Source organism: Symphodus melops (genome assembly GCF_947650265.1).
Source record: "Symphodus melops genome assembly, chromosome: 15".
Classification (NCBI taxonomy): Eukaryota; Metazoa; Chordata; class Actinopteri; order Labriformes; family Labridae; genus Symphodus; species Symphodus melops.
In genome coordinates, this window is record NC_136705.1 from 1,755,967 (window position 1) to 1,782,153 (window position 26,187).

The 26,187-nt window shown below is 47.3% G+C and overlaps 1 protein-coding gene across 1 annotated transcript; it reads left to right on the top strand.

Annotated features, from left to right (window-relative positions):
• The first annotated feature begins 4,634 nt into the window (after positions 1-4,634).
• npas4l (neuronal PAS domain protein 4 like) lies at positions 4,635-10,108 on the top strand. Its single transcript, XM_079362573.1, is given in 9 exon segments — positions 4,635-5,052; positions 5,736-5,884; positions 6,089-6,188; positions 6,271-6,544; positions 6,645-6,754; positions 7,240-7,369; positions 7,486-8,651; positions 8,653-8,742; positions 8,836-10,108. Coding segments are annotated over 9 exon segments (2,226 nt in total). The 5' UTR covers positions 4,635-4,874; the 3' UTR covers positions 8,865-10,108.
• Positions 10,109-26,187: the final 16,079 nt, after the last annotated feature.

The following is a 26,187-nucleotide window of genomic DNA, read 5'->3' on the forward strand; positions in this document are numbered from 1 at the left end:
TCGTTCTTTACAGAGCTTCCAGAAATCTGTTTGCTTTCTGATGAATCTCAGGTCAAAGGTTAAAGTCGGGACGGGAAGCAGTGACCCGGACGGTTCAGACCACAGAACCTCACACCTGCCGTTTCCCCGAGCCGAGATCTCCGAGAGACTCGAGTGAGCAGACGAGACTTCAGCAGAAAACAAACCGACATGCAGGACGGTCGATGTTGTCAGCTCGCCGTCAGCTCGCCGTCAGCTCATCTCTTTGAACCCTGTCTGTGTAAGTTAAAGTCAAACGTGCACGCTGCAGGTTTTACTCGATCTGGACGCTTCATGGTACATCGAACACTTCCTGTTTCTCTAGATTTACTTTGACCAAAAATAAAATCAAACGGAGCACTAACTAATGAATCCATACGATGTCTTCTGATTCACTGATCATAAAACGCCAGCTGCTCTCTGCTCTCCTCCTGGAGCTTCTGTACGTGTCGTTAGCTGCTCGCAGGTCTTTGAACTCTGCAGCTCTGCTTCCTGCAGACACACACACACGCACGCGCACACACACACGCACGCACGCACACACACACACACACACACACACACACACCCACGCACACACGCTGAATCTGCAGCAACCGGCCGGTCTGCTCGTCCTCCATGAGCGAGTCTCACCCTGGACCTCAGCTCCAGTCTCCTGCTCACAGCAGCTCTACTCCTGGTTTCTCTGCACATTGCACGTTCAAGCATCGGTGGTCGATGAGTTTGTGAAAAGTCTGATTTGACCCTTCACAGCTCTGCGTACTTCTAAATGTGTTTGCGTGGCCTCGTTCTCTTAACGTCACGTCGGCCTCTGGAGCGGAGCGTCTGTACGTGTCGTTAATCGCTCGGCGGTCTTTGAACTCTGCAGCTCTGCTTCCTGCAGAAACTCACAGAGCTGAATCTGCTCCTCGAACAGTCTTCACGTCTACCTCTGTGGGTGCTCTGAAGCCACCGCCGCCCCCCCCCCCCCACACTGCCTGTCAGTCTCCCTAATGGGGCGCGTGCGGCTGCTTTGGGGGGTCCCCTTAGTAGAAAGTGTCTCACCCTGAACGTCAGCTCCAGTCTGTTCCTGTCTGTCACCAGCTGCCTGCTATAAAGCCTCTGTTATCTGCAGTGTTAAGTGCAGGCCACAGACGTGGGGTCAGCTTAAAGCGAGGGAGCAGAGACACCCTGTCCCGCCTGGCCCCCGCCGCACACAGGAAGCGTGGCTGTGCCGGGTCCCTCTGTCTGGCCCCGGAGCCTGCAGGGCCGGCGACGCAGGCGTTAATGCGAGGAGACACTCAGCTAAATGACTCTCTAATTTCCCTCCAGGACCCCGAGCGTCCCTGCGGCCCTTCACAATCAGACTGAGGATTTGTTCAGAGTGATTTGTTTTGTCTTGTCCCCCCCCCCCCGCCCCCCTCCTCCCCCGTCCCTCTGAGATTCCCTCACTCAAGTTCGAGTTCTCTGCTCCCGGCGTCGTTCAGACCACTCAGAGGGGGATTTAAGAAGAAGAAGATGCATTAAAGAGCACGAGCCCTCCGAGGACGTGTGCAAAAACATGTCGAACAGAAACGAGTCCTCTCTTCACGAGTCTCCAAGCAGGCGTGTAACGATGCATGCTACCAGGTTTTGTTCTTTATTTTCACTCCACCGTGTGACGCGTCCTCGGGCCTTTTCAAAGTCGCTAAATAAATGTCAGGTGTTGTTCAGGGTTGCACTCAAAATCATTCTCAGTCTCAAGACCACATTTCAAAGATCTCGGTCTCATCTCGGAATCTGAAGCGTCTTCACTCGGCTTCGTTTTGGTCTCAGACTTGGGGGGGGGAGGGGGGGTCAAGACCACCACTGATGGGCTATTGTTCCCCTCCATTACTGTGATCAGAAGGACAGCACCTCTTTCTAAACTCATTATTACAAAGAGGAGCCGTGCTGACGCTCACTATGATACCTCGTTCTGTCCCACTTCAGACCCCGTCCCCTCAAAGTCCTGAAAGTAGCCTCATGATGAGGATGAGAGTCATGGTGGAGCGTGAGTCAGCCTCAGTGCGTCACGTCACACCTGCAGCTCACTTCTCCTCCAGCAGGGTCTTAGTGGAGTGACGAACAGACTCGGTTAAATCTCTCTGTGGAAACTCTGCCACAGCCGGCAGCCTGCGAGCTCTGTTCGCAGATTAAACAACGAGACACGGAGGAGCAGACGGAACTCTGAGGATCTGTGACACATCTTTGGTTTCATTGCTTCGTGTTTCATTCTTTGATCAAGCAGCAATAACTGAGTCCAGTCTGCAGGAAACGTAAATGTCAGCCCGACACAGAGGTTCGAAACAGAAACAGTCTGTCTTCTTCCTGAAGGTGTGGTTTTACATCCCAGAGGCGTCCATGTTCCTCTCAGGCTGTTTGACGTTTGTGACGAGTTAGAAACTCTTCAAGAACACAGCTGGTCAATTTGTTTCTCTGCAGGATGAAGAAGAAGAAGAAGAATGGATGGATGATCACAGAGTTTCATACGGATGGCTGCTTCACATCTTGAATCCTAAAACGTGAAAATGAAGTAAATTAAAGTTCTGTCACTTTAAAGAGGACGTATTATCCCCCCCTCTTCAGACTGTCCCCCTGTGATCTAAACGAAACATCTGTGCCAAATATAACATGAATCGAACGCTCTGAACGCTCCGTTTTGTTGTGTGTCTCTTTAAATGCAATGAAGAATAAAAATGGCGGCCCTGCCCAAACATTTGCGATATGCTCGGAATTCAACGGGTGGAGAAACCGGGGGAGGGGATTTAGTTTAGTTTATTTGTTTAGCACACGTTCCAAAGAAAATAAAAAGGGTGCGAGGAGGGAACGAAGCTCTACGGACTTTCACCTCTTTCTATAATTACAAACAATTTATATTTACAAGGCGAATAAATAAACATTTTAAAAGTCAGGAGATAAAGTGCGAACATAATAAATGCATGAATTCATCGATCGGTCGATCGATCCCGCTTCAGGCTTCTTTTGTATGCTGCCTTTATTTAGAGACAGGACAGATAGAGTCAGAGAGAGAGAGAGAGAGAGAGAGAGGGATGACTGGCAGGCCGGATTCAAACCCAGGCCTGCCGCTCTCTGGGACCATAGCCTCCGCACATGGGGCGTGCACGCTCACCACTATAACTACCAGTGCCCCAAATTTACACTATGAAGCGTGTCGTCAGACTGCAGCGTGCACAGGTAAGACATCGTCTACCCACCTGTTAAAAGTGAGGCTGTGGCTCAACTGGACAGTCGGGGGTTTGATCTCCAGCTCCTGCAGCCTCATGTCCGATTTGTCCCGGGGGAAGACAGTTAACCCCCGAGCTGATCCTGCTTGTGCTATTTAAATAGATTATTTTAACCATCAGCTGTGGAGCTTAAAACTTCAAGATGATCGTAAGAATCAGAATCGTGTAAAAACAATGAACAAGGAGGCGATGAAGCAGCATGGCTCCTACTCACAGGGGACTGACATCTACAGTGTATGTCATCATGTTCACGTCGATAAGTAACTGGACTCACATGCAGAGTCGATGACGGGTGTTAGATAGAAGGCCGTTCTGACGACAGCGTGCAGGAGTTTCCCTGCTGCGGCACGGGTCACTATCGATCATGTTTAAATGAAAAAGGTTTGAACACTTCGAGGACGATCGAGATCACATGCAGAAAGTTTCTCCTGTAACTTTGAACATGTTTTTGGACGCGTCATTAAGATGTGATTCATCCGTCCTGACTCTGTGAATGTTCCACCATCAGGGTCACAAAGAAGATCTGCTGCAGCTCCTCCTGCAGAAGGTTCAGCTCAGTGGCTCCTCTAGTGGCTGAACCGAGCTGCTCTGCTGCCTGCGGTGCTGCTCCACAGGGAGCCTTTAATCCCCTTTTACTGCAGTCTGCAGCAAAGTTACAACTGTGTGTGTGTGTTCTATATGTATTTTTTTTTTTTTTATTTAACCAGGAAAGAAAAACTCGTTGAGATTAATAATCTCCTGGACAAGACGAGCAGCGCAACAAGTAACAGCAGCCGATCATTCAAATCCAAAAATACATCTTTAGACATGAAAAGACACAAACAACAAATGTGCACAACAAACGTTTATCGGGGTCGTCTTCAAACATGTCAGGGAGAATATCGACCTGTTTTATAAATATAATGATCCGCTTGACATGCATGCTGCAGCTGCATTGATCCAAGTCTTCCTTCAGCTTTGTGTTTTAAAGAGTTTTCTTGAGTCTGCAGAAAAGCATCCATTTAAAACACACACAGGACAAAACGTGCACATTTCAAAATGTTGTAAAAACTTGAAATGAGAGAGCAGCGTCACAGTTTGAGGAGTTTCCAGTCAGCAGATAAAACATGTCATCTTACTCTGTAATTATACAGCTCTGAATGGGGCTTCATTGATGAGATGCAAAACGGGTAAATCTGTCCTTCTGTGGTGTTGTGTGTGTGGCGGTGACGTGAGCGGCCCGCTCAGAGGACTCCCACTTTATAAGGTAATGAGGCAGCAGCAGAAGGCCGGCCTCCCTCTGAGTGAGCCGCCCACGCTGAAGCTCTGACAGCTATAAAAACCAGGACAGATACTGATCACACACACACACACACACTCAGTCTGCTGAGAGAGAGCCTCCTCTCTGCTGCACACACACACACGCTCTCATATCAGCAGTTTCCATAGGAACCTTTGATATTCAAACTTTGCTGCACAGCGAGCAGGAGGCTCCAACCAATCTCTGTTTTCTGTTTCTTTTTCCGAACACTTGGAGAGGATGACTGCAGGCAGAGCTTTTGAACCTCGGCAGTAGGAAAAAAAAAAAAAACTTTCCTCAGATTTCCTCGGACCTCTTGACCTCAGCAAACCATGGTGTCTCATAGATCCACCAAAGGAGCCTCCAAAGCCCGGAGGGACCACATCAACCACGAGATCAGGATCATGCGCACTCTGCTGCCCATCAGCCGGGACGACCAGGAGCGACTGTCCTACCTGCACTCCATGGCCGCCATCTGCACCTTCATCAGGAAGTCTGTGCTCCTGCAGGGTGAGTGTGAGACCAACACCTGAGGTTCCTGCAGAGAGAGAGCAGCCTAAATGATTTAATGACTGAGAGGAGTCTGAGTGTGCAAACAAAGCACAATTATAAATCAAAGTTTCCTGCAGGTGTGCGGACGAGGAGAGGAGGTTTGAACCTCTTCTTGTGTTTCTGTTTATTTTAATACGCTGGGATTGTTTGTCGTTAAATACTTAATGAATGAATTAAGATTTAAAAAGTTGAGAGCTGGGATGTTTGAGTTCTGCCTCCCTCCTTTTTCAGACCGTTACTTTTGTTTTATTTTCACTTTTGGCTCGAAATGAGAGTTTTTATTTGTTCATTAACGATGTAAGACGAAGAGCTCAGAGGTCGTTCACACTCATCGGCCTTATCGGTGGAGAAGAGATCTGATTGGATAAAAGCTCTGAGACTTTTTTCAGATTACAAAAAGAAAAGAGATGCAATCTTGTTTTTTATTATTCAGATTTTTTTTTTTTTTGGTGTTTAAAGTTTCATTAAGAATCTCGTTAAGAGATCCACATGACGACAGAGAATCACTAATTCAAAACACATGTTGCTGATTGATCCACGTAAAACATCAGGAGAGAAGAAGAAGAGAACAGGAAGCTGCAGAAGCTCTCAGCTCGGCCTGGTCTGGTCTCCTCGGCTCACTCTCTCTGCTCCTCTCTCAGGACTCTCTGCTGCTGCCGACACGTCACACCGCTCCCCGCCCTACCAGGCCTTTCTCCCGGCGCTGCACGGCTTCGTCCTGGTCACCACGCCGCAGGGCCGGCTGGTCTACGTGTCCGAAAACGTGTCTGAATACCTGGGCTTGTCCATGGTGAGCATGTGTAGTTTCTATCACATCAGAGTGAGTGTCTGCATGAGGTCGCTCCAGCACCGACCGTTTGGGATCAATACAAAGACGTCTTCTTCTGTGGTGTTTTGAAGGCACCACAGAAGAAGACAGTGAGGCTCCCTGTTACATCAGGAGTCTTCTGTTCACGGCAGCTTCAGTCTAACAGGTCCATGTTTCTGTCTGCAGCTGGATGTTCTTCAAGGAGACACTTTCTACGACATGGTGGATCCCGATGACGTCGATGTTCTCCGATCAAATCTGGACGTCGAGAACAAGTCATCACCAGGTCGGTTTTAAAGGACGATTCTCGCTGTTAAACGTCTCCATGTGACACTGAGATGTAAACATGGTTCCTTGTCTCCTCTCAGAGAGGAGCTTTGTTTGTCGAATGCAAACCTCCAAAGCCTTCAAGCTGCAGCACGGCGGCGCCGGCGGCGGCGTGCTGGTCAGTGGGAGATTCTGCTCTTTTCCTCACCCTGGCCCGCCCCCCTCCTCAGTGGCCCCCCCGCCCCCCACACAGCCTCTGTTTGTGGCCCTCTGCACCCCCACGGTGAACCACCTGCAGAGCTCAGACTCCAGCTTCTGTCTCGGCTTCGACAGCGTCCACAGAGCTGACATGACCTTCACCCAGCTGTCAGACAGGTAAGTCCACAAGCCCCGCCCCCTCTGTTAAACAGCTGCCAGTAAAATGTTTGCTGACACACGTTTGGATATCTCTCTCTCTCTCTCTCTCTCTCTTCAGTGTTTCGGATGTTTTGGGGTATTCCTCTGCAGAGCTGTGCGGCCGGTCGTGGTACAGTCTGGTTCATCCTGAAGATCTGTCGCTGTGCGCAGAGTCTCACACAAGTCTGAGTACGTAAACACTCAGGTGTCTGTCCTTTACATTTGTGTCGATGTCTTCCCACTTTGACATCCTGCATTCCTCCGAACCGTCTTCGTCTCACGTCTGCAGAACAGGCTCATGACTTGAGCTCTGAAGCTTCTGAGAGGGATCAGACATGACCCTGACCCTCCACAGCATCCAGACTGATTTCAGCCTCGATGAACAAAACAAAAAAAAACACAACACAGAGAGAGGATGACTCTCTGATGTCTCCATCAGTGAAAAGCAGTGATTTATTTTTTTGAAATTTGTTCTTTGTCTGCACACAAACAGCTGATAGAAACGTCCAAGAGAAAGTTAATCCTTTGACCTGAGACGTTGTCGTTGTCGTTGAGCAAGAAGATGTGAACTTTTGTCTCCTCCGCATGCAGAGGCACCGCTCTGATTTCTTTCTGTGCATTGTTTGTGTGTGCATTCAAATAACCCTGAATGTCTCTCCCTCTGTCCCGTCCAGTGCACGCAGACGAAGGCTTGCGGGTAGAGATGGTGCTCCGGCTGCAGTGCAAAGATCTGTCATGGCCCTGGATCTACATTCAGGCTAACAAGCTCTCTCAGGGCATGAGCTGCACAAACGTCATCATCAGGTACAAAAAAAACCAACAACAACAACGTAACTTTTCCAGGAGCGCGGAGATGACAGCGCAAGAAAAGTTTTCCAACTTGCAAACACTAACTTTGTTGTTTTGTTTTTTATGTGCAGTGAAACAGAGGCCAGATTTCTGCAGAAGAGAATAAGCAGCGAAGCCTTCAGACCATCCGCGTCCTGCCACGTCGCAGCTCAACACGCGCCTCAGACTCACAGCGGCGCTAAATGTTTTAAAAGGCGGAGGACGTCTGACAGCCAAAGTGAGGGGCAAAGTGCCCGAGCCCCGAGGGAGTCCGACAGCGACGCTCACTTTGTGGCACGCGCCGCCTCCCGAGGCGACGGCTCACCTGCTCTTTCAGGTGACAGTCTGGCACTCTTCACCCCTCCCTACAGCCCCGCCTCCTCCTCCTGCTCCTCTCTGCAGCAGGAGGAGCTCAGCCGTGACCTCCTGATGGACGTGCATGGCTACACAGATCAGCTGCTGTCCTCCCCTGAGTGCTCCTTCCCAGAGGCAGCGTTCACCTGTCACCGCTCGCCGCCTTCAGCCGCCGAACAATCCTTTGAGCATGCAGCCTTCATCGCCCTCACTCCTCTCTCCTCCTCCTCCTCCTCCTCATCGCCCACATTTGATTTCCAAACTTGTGCATCAGACGTTCGCTTAGTCCCAGACTGCCTGTCTGTGTCTGAAATGTGTGAGAGCTCAGTGGACTGCGTGTTTCACCAAGAGGACCTCGGCCTCCTCCAGCAGCCACAAGGGGGCAGCAACGTGCATGTGCAGCATGTCCCCCAACCTGTGCTGCCCATGCACTCCAGTCTTCTTACCCCCAACCGGTCTCCCTCCTGCTCAGAGTCAGAGCTCAGCGAGCGGGAGCAGGCAGAGATCAGCATCCTGGCTCAGCAGATTTCTTCTCTGGCGAGCAGCTTCGCGGCGTGTCACTCCCTGAACCCGCTTCAAAACACGGCCAAACCTACAACCACGTGTGACTGGCCTCCTCCCGCCGCTCCTCTTCCTCTGAAGAATGTGCAGGTCCTCGATGATTGCTTGTTCGAAAGCATCCTCAAAGACCTGAACGCAGCCAACCCGGGGTTCGTGTCCCCCGGGTTCCAGTCGGCTCTGCTGTGCAGCGGGAGAGAAGAGGAGCTCCTCCCGGTCTCCCCCCCCCCCGAGCCTCCACGAGGAGCTCCTCCCGGTCTCCCCCCCCCCGAGCCTCCACGAGGAGCTCCTCCCGGTCTCCCCCCCCCCGAGCCTCCACGAGGAGCTGCTGCCTGCCGAGACCTTCATGGATCCCTTCAGTTTGCAGCTGGGACGCCATGACACGAACACTGAGTTGCATCAACTCAACCGCTACATGCAGAGAGTCCTCCAGCAAGGTAATCCTCCTCCTCTGACCTCTGCACGACCTCTGAAGGTTACACAAACTGAAGCCCCCTTTCACTCATTCTGTTTTCTTCTTCTTCTTTCAGATTCCCTGGCTGAAGAAAACTTGTACTGAAATAAGTCTGTGACTTACTGTACCTCCTCTTGTATGACATATTGTCAGATTAAATCTGCCTTCACTGGATTTAAAGAAGAAGAAGACAAGACATTTAAAGGACATTTTTATTGCCTCAATGTTTCCCCTAAAGATTCCTCTGAGACGGTAGAAAAGAATCTAAAGTAGATTATGTTCTCTTCTTCTTCTTCTGCTTCAGGCTGCAGCTTTGTCTCCATCTCTCCAAACTGCTGTCAGCTGCTTTTACTTTGTGCTGATGTCTTATTTTTTTATGACACGGGTACTTTTTTTTTTTTTTTTTAAGACCGAGTGCCACCGCTGGACGAGGAGTTTATTTTTCTTTGATACGAAATGACCACAGTTCACTTGTGAGCACTTTATCAACGTCACTGCCCGAAGGATCGTGTAAATGAAGAGCTGTGTTGTTTACAGTGAGACTGTCTGAAATCAAGAAACGATGTGTAAGATATGTACTGACTGAAAGCCTCCTCTGTGATCATGAAGGAAACTTCTCTTTAACAATGCAGCAGCCAGTATGTCCTCCTTCCAACTTTAGATTCTGCTCCTGAATGCTCTGGATCTGATTGGACCAGAGAAGGTAGGCGGGGCTTTGAAGGCCGTTTTGGACGCCCCTGGGTTTGCCAGATATGAGAGCAGTTATCAGGTGAACAGGTGTTGCAGCGATGGAAGCGGGCAGTGGAACTGCTTCAGATAGAAGTGATTGTACCCGAGCTAAAAAGCCTCTGCATGTTTCTAATAAGCTCCAGCAGCAGAAAGCTGCTCAAACTAGGATCAATGTTGGAGATGCTTTTGAAACATGGAGAGAGGTTAGGTTTAAAATCAGACTGCAGTACCTATCTGAAACAGCAGGGGTCAGAGTTACATACTGCTCCTTTAACACATCATTCCTTCTTTTGTGCCTTTATGCGGTCTGCAGGGTGGATTCGATGCTTTTATGCTCTGATTCTGTCTCACAGGGAGATAAAAGACTTTAAACTGCACATCTACCTCAGTGCTCAACTAAAATACATTCCACGTCTGAACGTCCACTTTGATTCTTATTCTATTTATTTTTAGACTCACTCACTTATTAGTCTTTAAAATGTCCTGAAATGTTTTTCCTTGTAATCATTCCTCATGTTCGTGATTCTCTCTCTCTCACGGTACTTTAACTGTAAATGTTTTTCAGCTTTAAAATGTGAATAAAAGAGATTTTTTTTTTTTAAAGAGTCTGTTTGATGAAGTGCAGCATCATCGTCCTCCACACATCTTCCCTTCACGTTAAACACGGAGCTCAGTGGACCTATCAGGAGCCTTTAAATACATGTGTGCATGTAAATCTGAATATGACACGCTGAGCACAGAGAGAAGGTTCTTGATTGGATCCACGTTGGACAGGATTCGTCAGTCCCTCCTTTGTCTTTACTTTGCCTCATATTGAGGGTAAACACTTGGAGTTATTTCCTTCCCTGCAGAAGGTCAACTTTTGCTCCAGTTGTATGTTGAAGTCTGGCTCATGTGTTCCCCTGGGTTCTGTGAGTCCCATTCAACGTCAGGTAACGTGTACGGGTGTGTAAACCGCCGGAGCAGAAGCCTCACCAAACAGAATCTGCAGCTGCCAGCTCCAGGCCTCGCAGCTCTGTTTCACAACTTCCAATGAGGCCGAGATGGAGTCTAATCCTGCGCTGACCCACTTCCAAAACTACCGAAAAATTGAGTTGAGAGAAAATTGCCAAACACTGTGGCGTTCCTCACCCGAGCTCAGCAGCCAGAAAAAGATCTGAAAGCTGTTATTTTTACACCAACAAGGGCTGAAGAAAGTGCAGAGTCAACTCTCCTCCTCTCCACCACGAGAGACATTCTCACTCTGCACTGGATAAAGTGGCCATTATTTTTATAAAAACATTGATTAATGCAGCTTTAAAATCTCCTTTTTACGACAACATTTAACCTTTACAACTAATGGCTCCCGTGAGTATTTCTTTATGTGCAGTCTCTCCGTATCTGATCAGATAAACTCCCCCGCCTCATCGTCCACTGAGCTCCTCACTGCTCCATCGATTTTGACATTTTGTGGCCGTTCGGACCAACGACAGCTTCCAACCTGTACGCTGAGCAGTCGATGACACGTCTGCAGAAAGATGCAGAGTCGACGCACGGAGGAGAGACGGGCGGATTGATGCTGCAGGAAGGACTGGTGTTGTGTGCAGCATGAATGTGGAACAAAAAGCTCACAGGGGGAGCTCGACGGTCATGCTGCTGCAGTGTGTGCAATGCAGAAGTGTGTGGGGGTTTTTTTTCTCCCGCATGCAATATAAAAACGTCCACTAGATGGAGTTAAAGCTCCAACAGGCTGCATGTGACAGATATCTGCATGCCATTAGTGTGATATTACTTTAACAAGGTGGAGATAAAGAGGTGTGTGTGTGTGTGTGTGTGTGTGTGTGTGTGTGAAAGGACATGATTCAGTTCATTCATCAGCAAAGAGTCCAGATGTCTCGCCGTCTCCATGGAGACCTAATTAGGAGTGAAGTCTGTTGAAGGGTACAATGGCAGATAAAGTTCCTAACAAGTCCCCACATCTGCCGCCCGCAGCGCTCAGCGTCACCTGGAACATTAATGATTTCCCAGAAGCCCCCGTGACACCGACGCGTTTGTCCACGCCGAGGAGGCCGGAGGATTCCTGAGTCTCAAACAATCAGGCGATAACTACGGTTCATGTCTCTCTGTGCACTGGATTATAGAAACATCACAGCGTCGTGGCTGCGTCGTTCTTTTCTACGTCTCACCTCAGGAGACGGTTCCTTCACTGAACCGTCTGTGCGTCCACTCGAGTAAACGATCCAAAAACCACAGACTGGAATGAGGATCTCATCTCCAATCCTTTCCCACCTCTGACAGAGAAAGTGATCAAACCTCACGACCGCTGAAGAAGCAGAGCACGCTGTGACGAGCTTCACAAACTTCCAAGGAGCGCGGAGTAAGTCTGGACCAGAACTTTATTAGACCGGCGTGTTTCGGCTTGTGGTCTTCCTGATTCACATCTTTGGTTTTGGGAGCTCAGATTTGTTTATTTTTTTCCAGGTTTTCTGCTGCAAGGTTTCCGCTAATAATCCATTTTCTTGATCTCTCTCTTTTAATACGACGCCTGGTTCATGAGGTACGCTCAGCAGAAGAAAGAGGACGGAGGATCCTCTCAGAGCTCACACAGAATCTCTGTAAGATGAGTTAATGTGTCTCTTAGTTACACGCCGGCTCTCAGATTAAATTAAGTTCATTTGAGATGAAATGATGGGGCTCGGTCTCACAGGAGCGGTGCGACGCTCAGGGGGAGAAGTGATTCATATCTGAGCTGTGTGAGAGAAAGCAGAGACACTGAAGACGATCGCACAGAGACAAACTGACAAAAGAGAGGCAGAGAAGACGCCGTCGCGTCTCCTCCGTCAGCGGCGCGGCGGAGTAGCTGTCTGGAGGGCGGAGGCCGGGGGAGAAGAAGAGCGTTAAACTCAGCAGCTCATGGATGGATTCTTTTCAAAGCAGAGCCTCCCACAGGCAGCCGGCTCTTTATCTCCCGCCTCTCTCTGCGGACGCTCGCACATGATTACCTCATTTACCTGCAGAGAAAAACTCTGAAGCCGGCTGATTTCAGTCGACGGGGCCTCAGGTGGCTCTGCTGTGCTTTCGTTTATCTTCCGGCTTCGTGCTTTCATTGTCACGGCAGCCAGGCTTATCTCAGGACTTACATTTATTCTGAGGCCGATGAAGATGTGGAAAGATGTCTGCTTCGCCCTGAGACTGTTTGGCAGATTGAAGCGGTAACACAGATAGAGGCCAAGGTCGAAGAGAGGCGTCGCTCGCTGTCATGCGTTGACCTGACTCCGCCTTTTCATCCTGCACGCTCCGGCTCTGTGTGTGTAAATCATTTCTTTCTCCTTGTATCAGCAGCCTCTTATTGTTTTTCAGTGCCTTCACTCTTCCATCTCTATAACGCCGCTGTCCCACTTTTTTAACGGACGCACCTCACCTGACTGCTGCTGCTTCAGTCAGCACAACGCCGCTCTGTAATTGGGTTAAACAAAAAGGCCCAGAATAGACTGCAGCGCCGCTCCTCCTCCAGGCTCCTGCTGCTCGTCCCGTTACTGAGCGGAGTCAACACATCCTGTTGATATCCGCCGGAGAAGGGCAGGCCGAGCGGGGAGAGGAGGAGAGAAAGTGGAAGATGAGTGTCGGTACAGACAGAATGAGACCTCCCAGAGTCTGTGGTGTGTTTGGTGATGAAGTTTCACGTTTCACAAACAGACTCGCCCCAGAGCTCGTTATCGTCTCGCTGATTCTAACTTTGACATTCACACTTCTATAAGTGCCTCCATCGTGTCTCTTTCATAGGATCAGATTACTGTTTAATACCTAGGCCCTGCTTTTATCTCTTTTAAGACCAGTGTGTGTGTGAACCCTCCCTAAACTCACGCTGCAGCCTTTAGAAGATTCACGCTCTTTGCAGGAGCGTCTCTCACAAACACTCTGATCTCTAAGTGTTTCCGTCGTGGCTGCAGTGAAGCTGGTCTTTAAAGTTATTGATGTAAATGTCAGTGATTGCTGCTGGCCTCACAACATATATATATATATATATATAATATAATATACAAGTCTGCCCGTAAACATGTTTATCTCTGCAGAATCCCAGTGGACATCTGATCAGGCTTACAGGCTTAAATATCATTAAAACTAATCCATGATATAAGATGCAGTTATGACTTTAATATAAGGGAATAAGTTCATCAATGAGAATCGAAAACAGAGACGAATAAATGACTAATTAATGTTTGCAGCACCTCAATAAAATGTTGACTGTGTGTGTGTGTGTGTGTGTGTGTGTGTGTGTGTGTGTAATGAGCCGCTCTTTAAGCGGCTGGATTTACGGTCTCAGCTTTAACATCGAGGCTTCGTGCAGTCAGACTCCTTCGACTGTTTCTACATCAGATGAATACTGCAGGAGACATGACTCAACGTGTTCATGCTCAAACATAACATCACTCCTGCTTAGTGACATCACTAACCACAGCAGCCCCCCCCCCCCCTCCTGTGATGTCTGCCCATGTGAAGCATCCAAACTCAAGGAAAGAAGTTTCCCTTTGAATAATTCATCCTCAGCAGGATACGTGCAGCCTGTGTGCACTCGCTTTTCTGAGGATTAACTAAGTGTGTGAATGTTACTATTTCCGGAAAATGATGCACAGCGCTGAAGAAGTGAGATGAGAGCAAACACAGAAGACGAGATGAGTTTCCTCTTCACAGGATTCTTCTCCCTCTGAGCCACTTCAAACCACACATCACGAAAAACTCAGGGGACAAAAGGCTCCTCTCCTTTGGTTTTTAGAGCTCTGCAGACAATATTCAGCACTGTTCGTGTGTGTGTGTGTGTGTGTGTGTGTTTGTGAGGAGGGACGTCAGTGTGTGTGTGTGTGGGTGATCTGTTTGAAGGATGAAGAAATGAAAGGAACAAGGTGAAGACGATAAGTAGGCAGCCAGCGTCCCTGCACAACTCAATGACACACTTTGGTTTTCATTTCTCTTAAAGAAGATGTAAACTAATCCAACAACAGTGCATGTGGTGTATTGTGTGAGTGTGTGTGTGTGTGTGTGTGTGTGTGTGTGTGTGTCTGTCGGAGAAACAATCACTGGGTAGCCATGGAAAACAGGCTTTAAGTGCCCTTTAAATGTACCAAGGGCTTCAGATAAAAAGCTTTATTCAAGCTGAGGTTTTTATCTGCACATTCCTGAGAAGATGCAAACACATCAAGCACAAACAGATTACCATGGAAACACGTGCCTTCCAGACGCCTCCATAGGTTATGACGAGCATCATGTAAGACACTTACTCGAGGGCCAACTTTGTTTAAAAGTGATGGCAATAAAGTTAAAGAACAGGATGAAATCTTATCTGCAAATAACGAAAAAGGATTTTGAAATGAGAGAAGAAAAAAAGGATCGAGAATATTTTGTGTCCATAAATCTGGATTAGTCTGATCCCAGGACTACAGCCTCCCCGGTAAGCCTTTTTCCATTTAACGATGTTGAAAAAGAAGTCCACAATTAGTTCAAGTGAACGTTTTTTAAAGGTCACATGATCTCCTCCTCCTCTTCAGGTGAAATCAGTGTCCTCGCTCCTCTTCATCATGTGTGTGAAGTGTGTTGTTGTAAATCCACTCTGATCCTGTATTTGATCATGTCTATAAACCCCTCTATTTCAGCCCTGCTCAGAACAGGCTGTTTCTGTGTCTGTAGCTTTAAATATGTAAATGAGCTGTGTCTGACCACGCCCCCTCTCTGGAAGGGCTCGGGTGTACTCGCTGCTTTCTGGCTCCATGTCCTATTGTTTACGGTGAGAAGGCAGACTCAGAGGGCAGAACAAACACCTAGCTGTGGGAGTGTCACCCACCTGGGGGAGGGGCTACTGCCCTTTGTGATGTCATGAAGGGAAAATCTCCAAACGGCCTGTTTGAGCACACATTTTCTGAGACGTGGAGAGGACGGACTTTTCTCATCATCAGAGGGTTTGGAGACTAGAGACACATGTTCGAAGAACATGGAGGAGATTTTACAGAATATGAAACCTTTTAATTGTACATTGTAAATAATGTCAAATGTACTTAAATACTTTTTAAACATGTAATGATTGATTATTAAATAACTTCCTGTACCTGTTTGGTTCAGTATTTCAAATCTCTCAGATATGTTTTCGCCTCTCGTGTTTAATGAGTCAGCAGGTTGACGAGTTAGGAGTCGAAGGGAAAAAGGAGAACTGTGTTTTGGGCTCCTTCATGTCACTTTTTGCTTAAAGTTTAAAGTGTATGACTGTGAGGCTTCCAGGAGCCGAGATCAGAGAGCAACGCGCCGACGCTACCTGCTGCTCATGGACTGAAGTCATGCTGTGTCTCGCTTCAAGCTACTTTTTTTGTCCTATTTTATAAAGGCAGAGCTCAAAACAACAGATCTCTCTCTCAGAACATGAGGACACCTCCCACCTTTGATGCATATTTATGACTGAAATGCAGGTTTGTGTTGTTGACGTTGAATAATCATCACAGCTTTGACGCAGACAAAACACGTTATCGACGTGGTGAAACGAGACATCGAAATGTGACATTCGGAGGATTGGTGTTCCGCTTGTTTACCGTAAAATGACCCTTAGCAACCAGAGGAGCGTCTCAGCGTGGTCGTGTACCCTGACAGATCAAATAGAGCCTGGTGCATGTGCAGCCTGTGTGTGTGTGTGCAGCGAGGGATGAAACAGCAGCGTTACAGTGAGCTGAACGCTCTCCTGTCCTGTGGGGGCCTCATTAGCGCTGTGAGTCATCGCCAGCGCAGGAATCGAGTGAATGCAAATGAGATGTGATGGAAGGCATCTCCCCGGGTGGCACAGCCTCAGCACACCTCCACCGACTACTGTACTATAAATCATCCCTGTGCCAGCGTCTCAGCGTTCGGCATCAGAGCCCCCATTAGACGCCGAATCTGTGCAGCCCGAGTCGTAAACCCGGGATCAGAGAGGGAGCGACATGTGGCAACAACACACTGTGTTTCAGTGTCCTGAACACGTTCTGTCGCCTCTGTGAGTATTTGTCTCGAGGCGTGCAGAGGTAGCACTCTGACTGCTTTGACGCTGAATCGGGGTTTACTCAATTCAAATCAACTGCCTTCCTGTCCAAAATCCAAAGCGATCGTGTTTGATAAGCTGTGAGGAATCCGTATTGATTTTTGTTTGTTGGAGCACAAAGCTGTTTGTTTGTGTGTGTGTGTGTGTGTGCGTGTGTGTGTGCTCTGTGGGATGCACAATAAAATCTGTGTACAGTAGCTGAGCTGCGTTCATTTTACTTTCTAATTACATCTTTATTTTCCGCTTGGCAGCCGGCCGCAGATGCATCACATTCCTCATTCTAGTTTCTCGCTCATAGCTCAGATTATCGCGCCGTCGTCCGTGGCGCTGTGGTCTGCAGCGGGAGGAGGCGTGTGCATGACCTGATCACGTGACAGACATCCCTGCACGCCAGAGGTCACGGGGATCACCGTCAGCACATTAATCTGAGTGTAAGAAGAATAGATTAATGAGTCGGGGGTGTGCCAAATTACAGCCCAGGCGGCTCTGTCTTCAATTATCATCATTAGCGGGGGCTGGAACGAGCTAAACAAAGATCAGCAGAATGGATAGGTTCTGTCTCCTCTTGTCTTTTAAACAGCCTTAAACACGAATAATGATCGAGTAACAGTTCACGGTGGAGAATGAGGAAAAGCTGCCAATAAAGAAGGAGGGAGGAAATATCTCAGCTTCAAGGTTATTTCACTGATGCAGAAACCTTTGAATGCTTCTCTTCCTTTAGTTCACACGAAGGTTAATCATGGCAGACGAGGGAACAATCAGAAAAGTTTATCTGTTTTTTTTTTTTCTCTGAGTCGTTATTTAAAAGTTCCTTTCAGAAAATATGATGAAGCATATCTTGTTTAAAGCCAGAGAGCTTGGGGCACCACTTCCTGATCGCTCAGCTGTTATGTCAAGATCTAATGAGCGGTTAGCAGTTAGCAGTTAGCATTTAGCCGCTCGAGTTGATTTGAAAGCAGCAAAGTCAGAAACAGAGTCTCAAACAGAAATCAGAGGGAGAGTGGGGGATGCCCCAGGTCGGGTTTAAACCTGGGCTGCCCGCTCGGAGGACGCGTGCACTAACGGCGAGGATACAGGAAGTGTTTCTGAATCTGGTGCAACACCTCTGCTCCTAATGGAAATCCTCCATTATTAAGTGTTTAATAAAAGTATCATCATTCTTATGACGCTCAGCACGATGAGCACATCTGGTTCACACACACCTCTGAACTGTACATGTGGTTAATTTAGACGTCACACACTGTATCTACACAAGGCTGTGCTCCCCTGCTGTGTGCGGCCTTCCAGTCACAGCCGTGTGATTGACAGCTCGGGGGGGGGGGGGGGGTTCTCTGGAGTGGAGCGAGACGTGCAGAAGTCGACACTGCTCCGTTTCTTCTCTTCTCTTCATATCGATCAGGAACAGTCAGAGCATGTCGGAGCATGGGAACGGGCACCAGTTTAATTTGTTCTGCAGTGTCACGATGGACTCACAGCGGCTCAAGGTCACGAACTGTAGTGGAGGAAAGTTTATAAAAACTAAATATTTGAATGTAAGAATCAATGCTTGGAAAATTCTTGTTCTTGGCATGAATCATAGACTATACTGGAGGAAGCCTGAGTGTCGTCCCCTGTGTGTTCCTGCAGGGGGCGCTGGAGTCCCATCGATGGCGGTCTCCATGCTGGAAATGCAAAGGGTCTTTTTTCAAACCAGCCACGACACCCTCCCCCTCCCCACTACCCCTCCGATTGGTAGCTAAAGAAATAGACAACTTCTCAACTCTTCACATTAATTTCTTATTTTTCTACTTTTCATGTTTTTGTCAAATCTCAATTAGAAACTTGATTTAGGCGACAACCAAAAATAACCGTTTTGCTGCTCTGTATGCTTGTCTGTGCATTCGTTTAAGACAACCTGTTGCATGAAATCACAATAAATTCACTGAACGTTACATTTTTAATTACAAAAAAACACAAGACGCCACTGAGAAACCATGGTAACGCACACTTCCTGTTTCCGCCTGAGAGGGTGAAGTTCTTCCCATAGCCTGTCGCTGTATTTCTACCATCCACCTGGATGAAGGTGTGAGTGTGTGTGTGTGTGTGTGTGTGAGTGTGTGTGTGTGTGTGTGTGTCATCGACCGTACATGTCGTGGTTGTTGTCTTGTTCAGTTTTAGTGTTTCTCTGTTGATCGTTTTGTGTTTCCTGTTTTATTTTGTAATCTCATCCTCCTCTGTGTCTCCAGTCTTCCTTGTTTTATTTTGTAGTTCTCAGTGTTGTCTTATTTCCTGTCTCTCTCTGTGTTTCCCCTCCTGTCTTGATTACTCTGATTGTCCTCACCTGTCTCATTAGTCTCACCTGCGTCTGATCACCCGGTTCATCACAGTCTGTCCTTTGTCTCCTCGGTTTTCTTTTCTTTATGAACTTTATTTGGACACTTTTTGTGAGCGGATTTGTTTATTAAATATTTTCATGTTTCACTTGGCTCCTCCTCCTCCGTGTTTTTTTCATCGCAGTATGTTATTATTGATATTTTCTAGTCTGCTTATCGCACAAAATCAAGAGGAATCAATGGATGCTAGCAGGGCGGAGGACATCAGAACACCGGAAATGAAGGATGATGATGAGGATGAAGAGTTACATTAATACTGTAAGTATACTTCACTATTTGCATGAAGCTTTATATCATTAGAAACCTGGAAGCATTGTTGAATGGTTGTGCATCCTGCCCCTCCTCTGTATGTGTTATAGATCAGTGGGCGGGGCCTCACTGCCACCTCACTGGGCGGAGCCTCACTGCCTGACTCTAAAAGCAACATCCTCCATATTGACACTTTCTTCTATTTCTTGGTGAAGAAGGTGTCAACTTAAAAATGCATTTCACATATCTACTACATGTATGACCCAAAGTCAAAACAGATTCATGTTTCAAAGGTTGAATATCCTTTAAAGCAGGGTTTCTTAACCATAGGGCCGCGGCCCTTCGAAGGGCCGCGAGCGCCACCTGCAGGGCCGCAAGGGGATAATATGTTTGCATCTGTGGGCCGTAAGGGCCGTGATCGTTGGCCTGCAGTATACTCTCCGACCACCAGAGGCAGTATCATCAGTTAGATGATACTGCCACGATAGTGGAACTTTACAACGCGACACGCGCGACACTCAGCAGTATAACCACTTCCTCCACAACATCCTGTTTAGCGGCGAGTTCTCCCAGGTCTTACCTAAATGCTGCATATGGTCGCCCTGTGCTCGGGTAAAGGTTGAACTATTTGCTGCAGGTGTTCGTTGCTCTTTTGGCGGCGACATACACGATGTATCATATCAAGGTTCTGTTTTAAAAGACGATGCAACGCGAATAGCTGCTGCACATAGCCGCCGCCATTGTTGTTTGTTGTCGACTACTGCGCATGTCCAAATGTTTCGTCTTACTGTCACAGCGTCTCCGTGTAAACGGGGCCTGAATCTGAATGGAAACGTCATGGAGAGGTTCTTAAAACGAAAAAATAATGACAGCAACGGGGGGGCAGCGCTACACAAAACAGAATGCTCATTTTAATTTCAACACATCTACCTAACTTCATTGAGCACCTAATGTTATTGCTTTTGTTGCTAAGTTTATATTGTGTTACTTATTTGACAAACATGCACTAAAACATGATTTTATATGAGCAAAATTAATTAAATGATCTTAACTTGTGCAAGGTTTTATGCATAATTAGCCTATGTATAGGTTATATATTGATTAAAAAACATACAAATGAAGAACAGGATTCATTATTACAACATAGTGACACAAATAGCTATTAAATAAAAATGACCGCAAAAGTTAAATCAGAACCATTCACTCGATTGGGCCCCAGACTACCTTGCCCTGAAAATGTTGGGCCCCAAGGTCAAAAAGGTTAAGAAACCCTGCTTTAAAGGACATTTTATTGTTTTTCTTCCTCCACTGAGTAAATAGCTGAATCATGTTTTTTTTTTTTGCTGTATTTATTATAATCTTCTTCGTGCTCGTTTTAAACTTCAGGCTCTCACTTTCATGGTCGTGTAGCGAGGCGCGTCGTACTTTCTAGGACATGGTAGCACCAGAGGAGACTTTGGGTTGCCTCACATTTCCCTCCAAGAGCGACTTCTAAAAAGTAAATGGCTCCAGTGAGGGAGCAAATCCAGAGTTAATTTTACCCCTGGCTCTTACTAAATTTGATGAAATGACCGTGCCCTCCTTCACTTGGCAGCAAGAATGGAGTATTAATTACAGTTAATCAAAGTTTGCAGATTATAGGGGAATGTGGAAGGAGGTCACACACTGCACGAGTGCTTCATCCAGAGCATGTTGGTGTGTTCATGTTGGCCGAGCGGCCTTTTTGCTGAGGTTGAAATTTTCAGAGTAATGGCAAGTTATTAACTTCCCTTAATAGGAAAATCCGGCTCTGCGAATGCAAAAGGAGGTGAGCGAGGTGACAGTGAGAGCTCGTGGGATAATAGTGATGTGTTCATCCATGCACGGGGTGTAATGTTCCTTCTGTCCTGAAGCACGGGTCAAACGCGTACGTGTCCAAGTCCAGCCGAAGTTTCCCGTCAGTGTCTGCTCGGTCACGGCTCGTAAAGTGGCGGGGGTTGTTCCCGTTTGGAGCCGTGATGTGGATGTGGGTGTGTCTTCATGAGGATCATCGCTGGCTCATTATAGGTCGTCTTTATTCACGTCTTCATCGACCTCCCTGCAGGGACGATCGGGTGCTTTAATCACTCCGTCATGTGAGAGATGGAGTTCTGTATTAAGAGCTCGTCTTTAAAAACTGGAAACGAAGATCGTGTGTCGTCTTTCTCAACTTTTCATCGGATTATTTTTTATCATTGAAAGGTCGGCGTGGCACGTAGTTTATGACCCATCAGTCTGCTTTGTGATCAGCTGATGACGGAGAGGATGGGATCATGTGACCAGCAGGTGTGAGAAGCTCACACAGTCCAAAACCCTCTGAGCCGGTTTTTATTGAAACGATCAGAAGATCCACGAGTCCAAACCGAATCAATCGAGCAATTAAAGCCTCAGCTGTGATCCGAGCACACACACACACACACACACACACACTCTCAGAAAGTAGATGAAAATGGGGGGTTGCTATCAATTAGCGAACATGTTCCACTCTGCAGGACGCCGTGTTGTTGTTGTCGCACGTTTGTGAGAGCTCGCCGTGCATCAGTGAGTTCTTTACAAAATCTCAGAAATGTCATCGGAGTCGCTGACCTTTCCAACAATGCTCCGACTCTTTGTGCAATTCATCAGCTTTGTTTCATATGCAGGTTTTTAACCTTTTTCTTTTTTTGCCATTACAGCTGAATTATGAGACGTAATCGAGCTCAGATCAGGTCGCTGCAGCAGACGGCCCCCCCCCCCCCCCCCCCACACACACACACACACAGCACAGACCACGAATTCGACCGTCCTGCATGTTTGTCACGTTTGATCGTGCTAGCTTCTGTGCGATCTCGTATCTTTGTGTGCTCTTAACAAACACACTGCAGGCGTGTGTGTGCGGCGCCGAGGTGTCTGATGTGTGCGTTCAGAGGATTGATTAAAAATCGTTCTTCAAGTCTGTCTTCTTAAATCGGTTAAAGTTTGAAAACGGTGTGGTGTGTAGCTAGCTTTACGCTGCTGACTTGATCCCAAAATAGATAATAGAGATAATGACAGTCCGTCCTGGTGTAATCCGTGCATCTCATTCATTGATCAGCTGATAGGCTGGTTTGTAATTTCCTTCTTAGCATGAGAGAGAAGTGTGAAACAGAGAGGAGAGCGTTCTCCCTCCGGTGGCTCAGACAGCGCTGATGTGTCTCTAATTGATTTCATGGAGGGAGGGATTTCAGAGGAGTCCGCTGCGTGCGCCACGATGTCAAGTTCCCACCGATAAAGGAAGGCTGCTCGTATCCGCTCTTTCTCTGTAACGTCTAATCAAATGCATCAACCAAATAGGAGTCAGGAAAAGAAGCCGACTGATGACGTAACTCTTTAAAAATCTGCGTTCTTTGAAACCACTTTGTGTGAAAATGGAGCTTGACGTGAATAATGAGGGAGAATATGAGCTGCTAATCGGCGTGTCTTCAGGTTTAAAGTCAGAGAGGGCCGACCAAATTACTCCTTAAAGCAGAATCCTCCCGCTGTCATCTCCACTAATAACGCACGAGATAAAGCCGCTTCAGTGAGAGGTTTTTAAAGACGCTTCCTGCTGTACTCGACAGGCCACTTCACTGCCAAACTCCTTTCTGCAGCCAGGACAGTGTGGGTGGATCCCAGTCCTCTTCCACTCTCCACAGTGTCATGCACGCAGCGTTTGTCTTCATGTAGTGGACCGGACAGTAAAGGATTAAAGGGGGGGGGCTACTCTCCATCCTTCATCGTGCTTGGAGCCTCTATTGAATATTAAAAAGGCTATTTCCTTGATCAAATCTTTGCTTTGAAGCTTTGCCATTATGGAAGTACAGCATGGGCTTTGTGATATGCACTTTATATCAGGCTGAAAGAAATGGATGGACGTATCTTAGAATAATAAATAAAGAAAGGTGCAAGCTTGCAGGGGTGAAAGAGCGGAAGAGGAAGTGACATAATCAAAGGATTAATCACTCACAGCTATTTTATCATCTGCTTATATCTAATCTTTATACCTACTTTGGCACATTGATAAACACATTAGTATGTTGTTGCAAATCGATGCTCGCAGACAGACGAACCTTTTGGACCTGGCTGCAGTTTGAACAGGAGCCCGGGGGACGGCCGGCGCCTCCCCCTGCAAATTAAACCTCTGAACTCTTCACCCTGCGCTCGGCCCCGACCCGACATTTATCAAACATTCATAGCTGCAGCGCTATTTGCATCCGCCGATCAATTCTGGGCTACGAGAGACGTTTACCAACTGGAGGGCTGTCAATAACTATTTAAGATTCACCGTAGATTTCCCCCGCGTGAATCGACTTCCTGCGCCCGCGCCGCTCTGCTGCAGGATACAGTGCGAGGGAGAGATGAGGATGAATTAGTCCGCTGTGAGCGCGCTCAGACTCGGATGTCTGTGATCGTATCCGCAGCTGTCCGTTTATGTACTTACTATTTACCACTGACTGTACACACAGTCTGTGTAATTGATGACAACAGTGTGCTAATCTGGACTCATCCAAGGTTTGTGTGTTCAGCTGAAGTGCCGCTCAGTCTTCTTCCTCGGAGTGAATTATCTCTGGATTTATAAACGCCTCAAGCAGACTCTGCAAAAGACTACAATAAAAAGAACATTTAAACAGATTAACATCAGAGTACATTATCTCATATAATCCAAACATACTTCACTTTATGTAGTCCACGGGCTTCTATAGTCTGTGCATGCAGAGGGCGTGGCATGTAGGGGGCGTGGCATGTAGGGGACGTGGCCTCAACAGTGTGCTCTGTGCATGTGATGGAGGAATAGCATATTTGTTTGCTTGCATGAAATCTGGTTGTTTGAATCAAGATTATGCTAAAATAAATGTAACTATATTTATATACATTATACATACTGTATATGTATTTAAGCACCTGTGTGTGTGTGTGTGTGTGTGTGTGTGTGTGTGTGTGTGTGTGGCGTCTCCAACCTTCTTTGAAAAGAAGAAAGTGGCCTCGAGCATCTTGCGTCACGTCGCACACGTCAGCTGAATGAAGCTTCTGTTTGTACGTGTGTGAAATCACAATAAGCCCGTGCTTATCAATATTCTTAAATTCACATCGAGCTCCAAGAAACAAAAATATTTTTCCCTTCTCATTGTGTCTCATGTTCAGCTGCGTTACTGAAAATTCACATCAAAGTCCAAGAACACACTTGACCCCTGAACAGTGAGAAGAGATGCGTTTACTGTCACTGTCACATTTTAAACGTTTAGGCGAGCTGATGAACGCTCGTGTTGTTCTGTCCGACACTTTGGCTGTAATATTCCAGGATCAATTAGCCATCGTCTCGCAGCGTGACGGCGTTCAGGGCACTAACCTTCTAATGAGCGCACTAATTATCTGATCACAAACAAACGTCTCTTCCTTCTCATGCGTCTCGAGCTGATGAACCTGTTGGAGGCCTCAGCTCGTGTTGTTCTGTCCGACACTTCCTTCTCTTCCTTCTCATGCGTCACGTTAGTCTCCGCCTCCACGTCCTCCACCACTTATCTGACGCTCGGAGCGTGGACACATGCTCCGTCTCTCACCCTCTTGGTGTTTTTCCGACGGGTTCTGAAATAGAGGGAAGGTTTTTTTTAAATCCTCCTCTCGCTGTGATCAATGTGTTTTGTGCCCTCTGCAGTTTTCTGGGTCTTTAAGTTTCGAGCGCCGGACTTCGCTGTGGATGTGTTTTACTGTACGTAACATTTAACTGACAACCTGTTGAGTCTCATGCAGACACTGAAGGTTTCTCCTGTGGAGCCGTGTTGTAACACCTCTGTGTGTGACCAGCATTAGCGACTCTGCTGTCCAGCACAGTCGTCATTTGGCCATCTTTAAAAGTCCTATTCTGCCCAGCAACGCCTGCCCCGCCTAACGCAGCGTCATAATGTTGATCCCTGTTTCTGTTGGTTCGTCTTTGTGGTGAACAATTTTTTTTTAATTTTTTTTTTTAGCACTCCAACGACGGAGTTAAGAAGCAGATGTGTTTTTATTTTATAGTTTGGAGCATGCGTGTTAATATGAAGGAGGTGAGGCTTGTGGCGTCTGATTGGTCCTTTTAAGTGGCAAAATGAAGAAAAAAACCAATCTGAAACTTTATACTGAAACGAGGAATTAATCCATTAGATGTTTCTCTCCCATTCTAACGAAGGAAAGTGACAGAGCATGGTTATTATTTAACATGCTGCAGTGACGAGAGCGCACTCGGATATGTACGACGTGAAACATCCCTTTTTGTTCCCGTACAGTTAAAGTCTCTAAATGATCAAAGATTGCTTTGTCTTCTTTCCCAGGAGCTTGAGTCTAAATCAGCTTTAACAGGGTCCGTCTCTTTGAGCCCTTCTTTTAATTAGCGGGGGGGGGGGGGGGTCAGTGTGGAGGTTCAAACAGTGAGTCCCTGTGATGGGCTCTCGAACACGGCTGTGTCATTACCCCGTGTGCTTCTGCTGCACAGACAAACGGAGGCTGAGCGCGCTGCCTGTTTTTATAGGCGGAGTGATTCTCCGGAGAGCGCCGCGTGTCGTCGATGCAGATTCCATTTGTTACAATTTTATGGCGTTTGTTTGCTGCCGCTCTTGTAAAATGGATGCACTGTGAGAGAGTTTATGTGAATGTGTAATGGGAAGGCGTCTGCAGATGGATGAGCAGAGCGGAGAGAGGGATTTAGAGGAAAGAGACAGAGAGGTGTCCGAGTCATCACCTTTGCAGGCTGCTGCATATTTACAACCCCGTGCTAGCTATTAAATGAATGCTACCTGTTTGGGAGAGGCTTTATAAATGATAGAAGTCCCGTCTCAGTTGGAATAGTAAAGAGAGAGGAACCGTTAAATGGGCCTGAGATGAAGACGGACCCTGATGGCTCTCCTTTGTGACCACAGGACGAGGTCTGGGAATCACCTGGAGTGTTTTAGCTCCTTCTGCTCTCCGCCTGCCTCTGTTAGTGTCAGAGAGTACGACATGAACTCGCCCCACATCCATCCTGGCCCGCCGTGTTGAAGACACGCCGGTCATGTTTCAC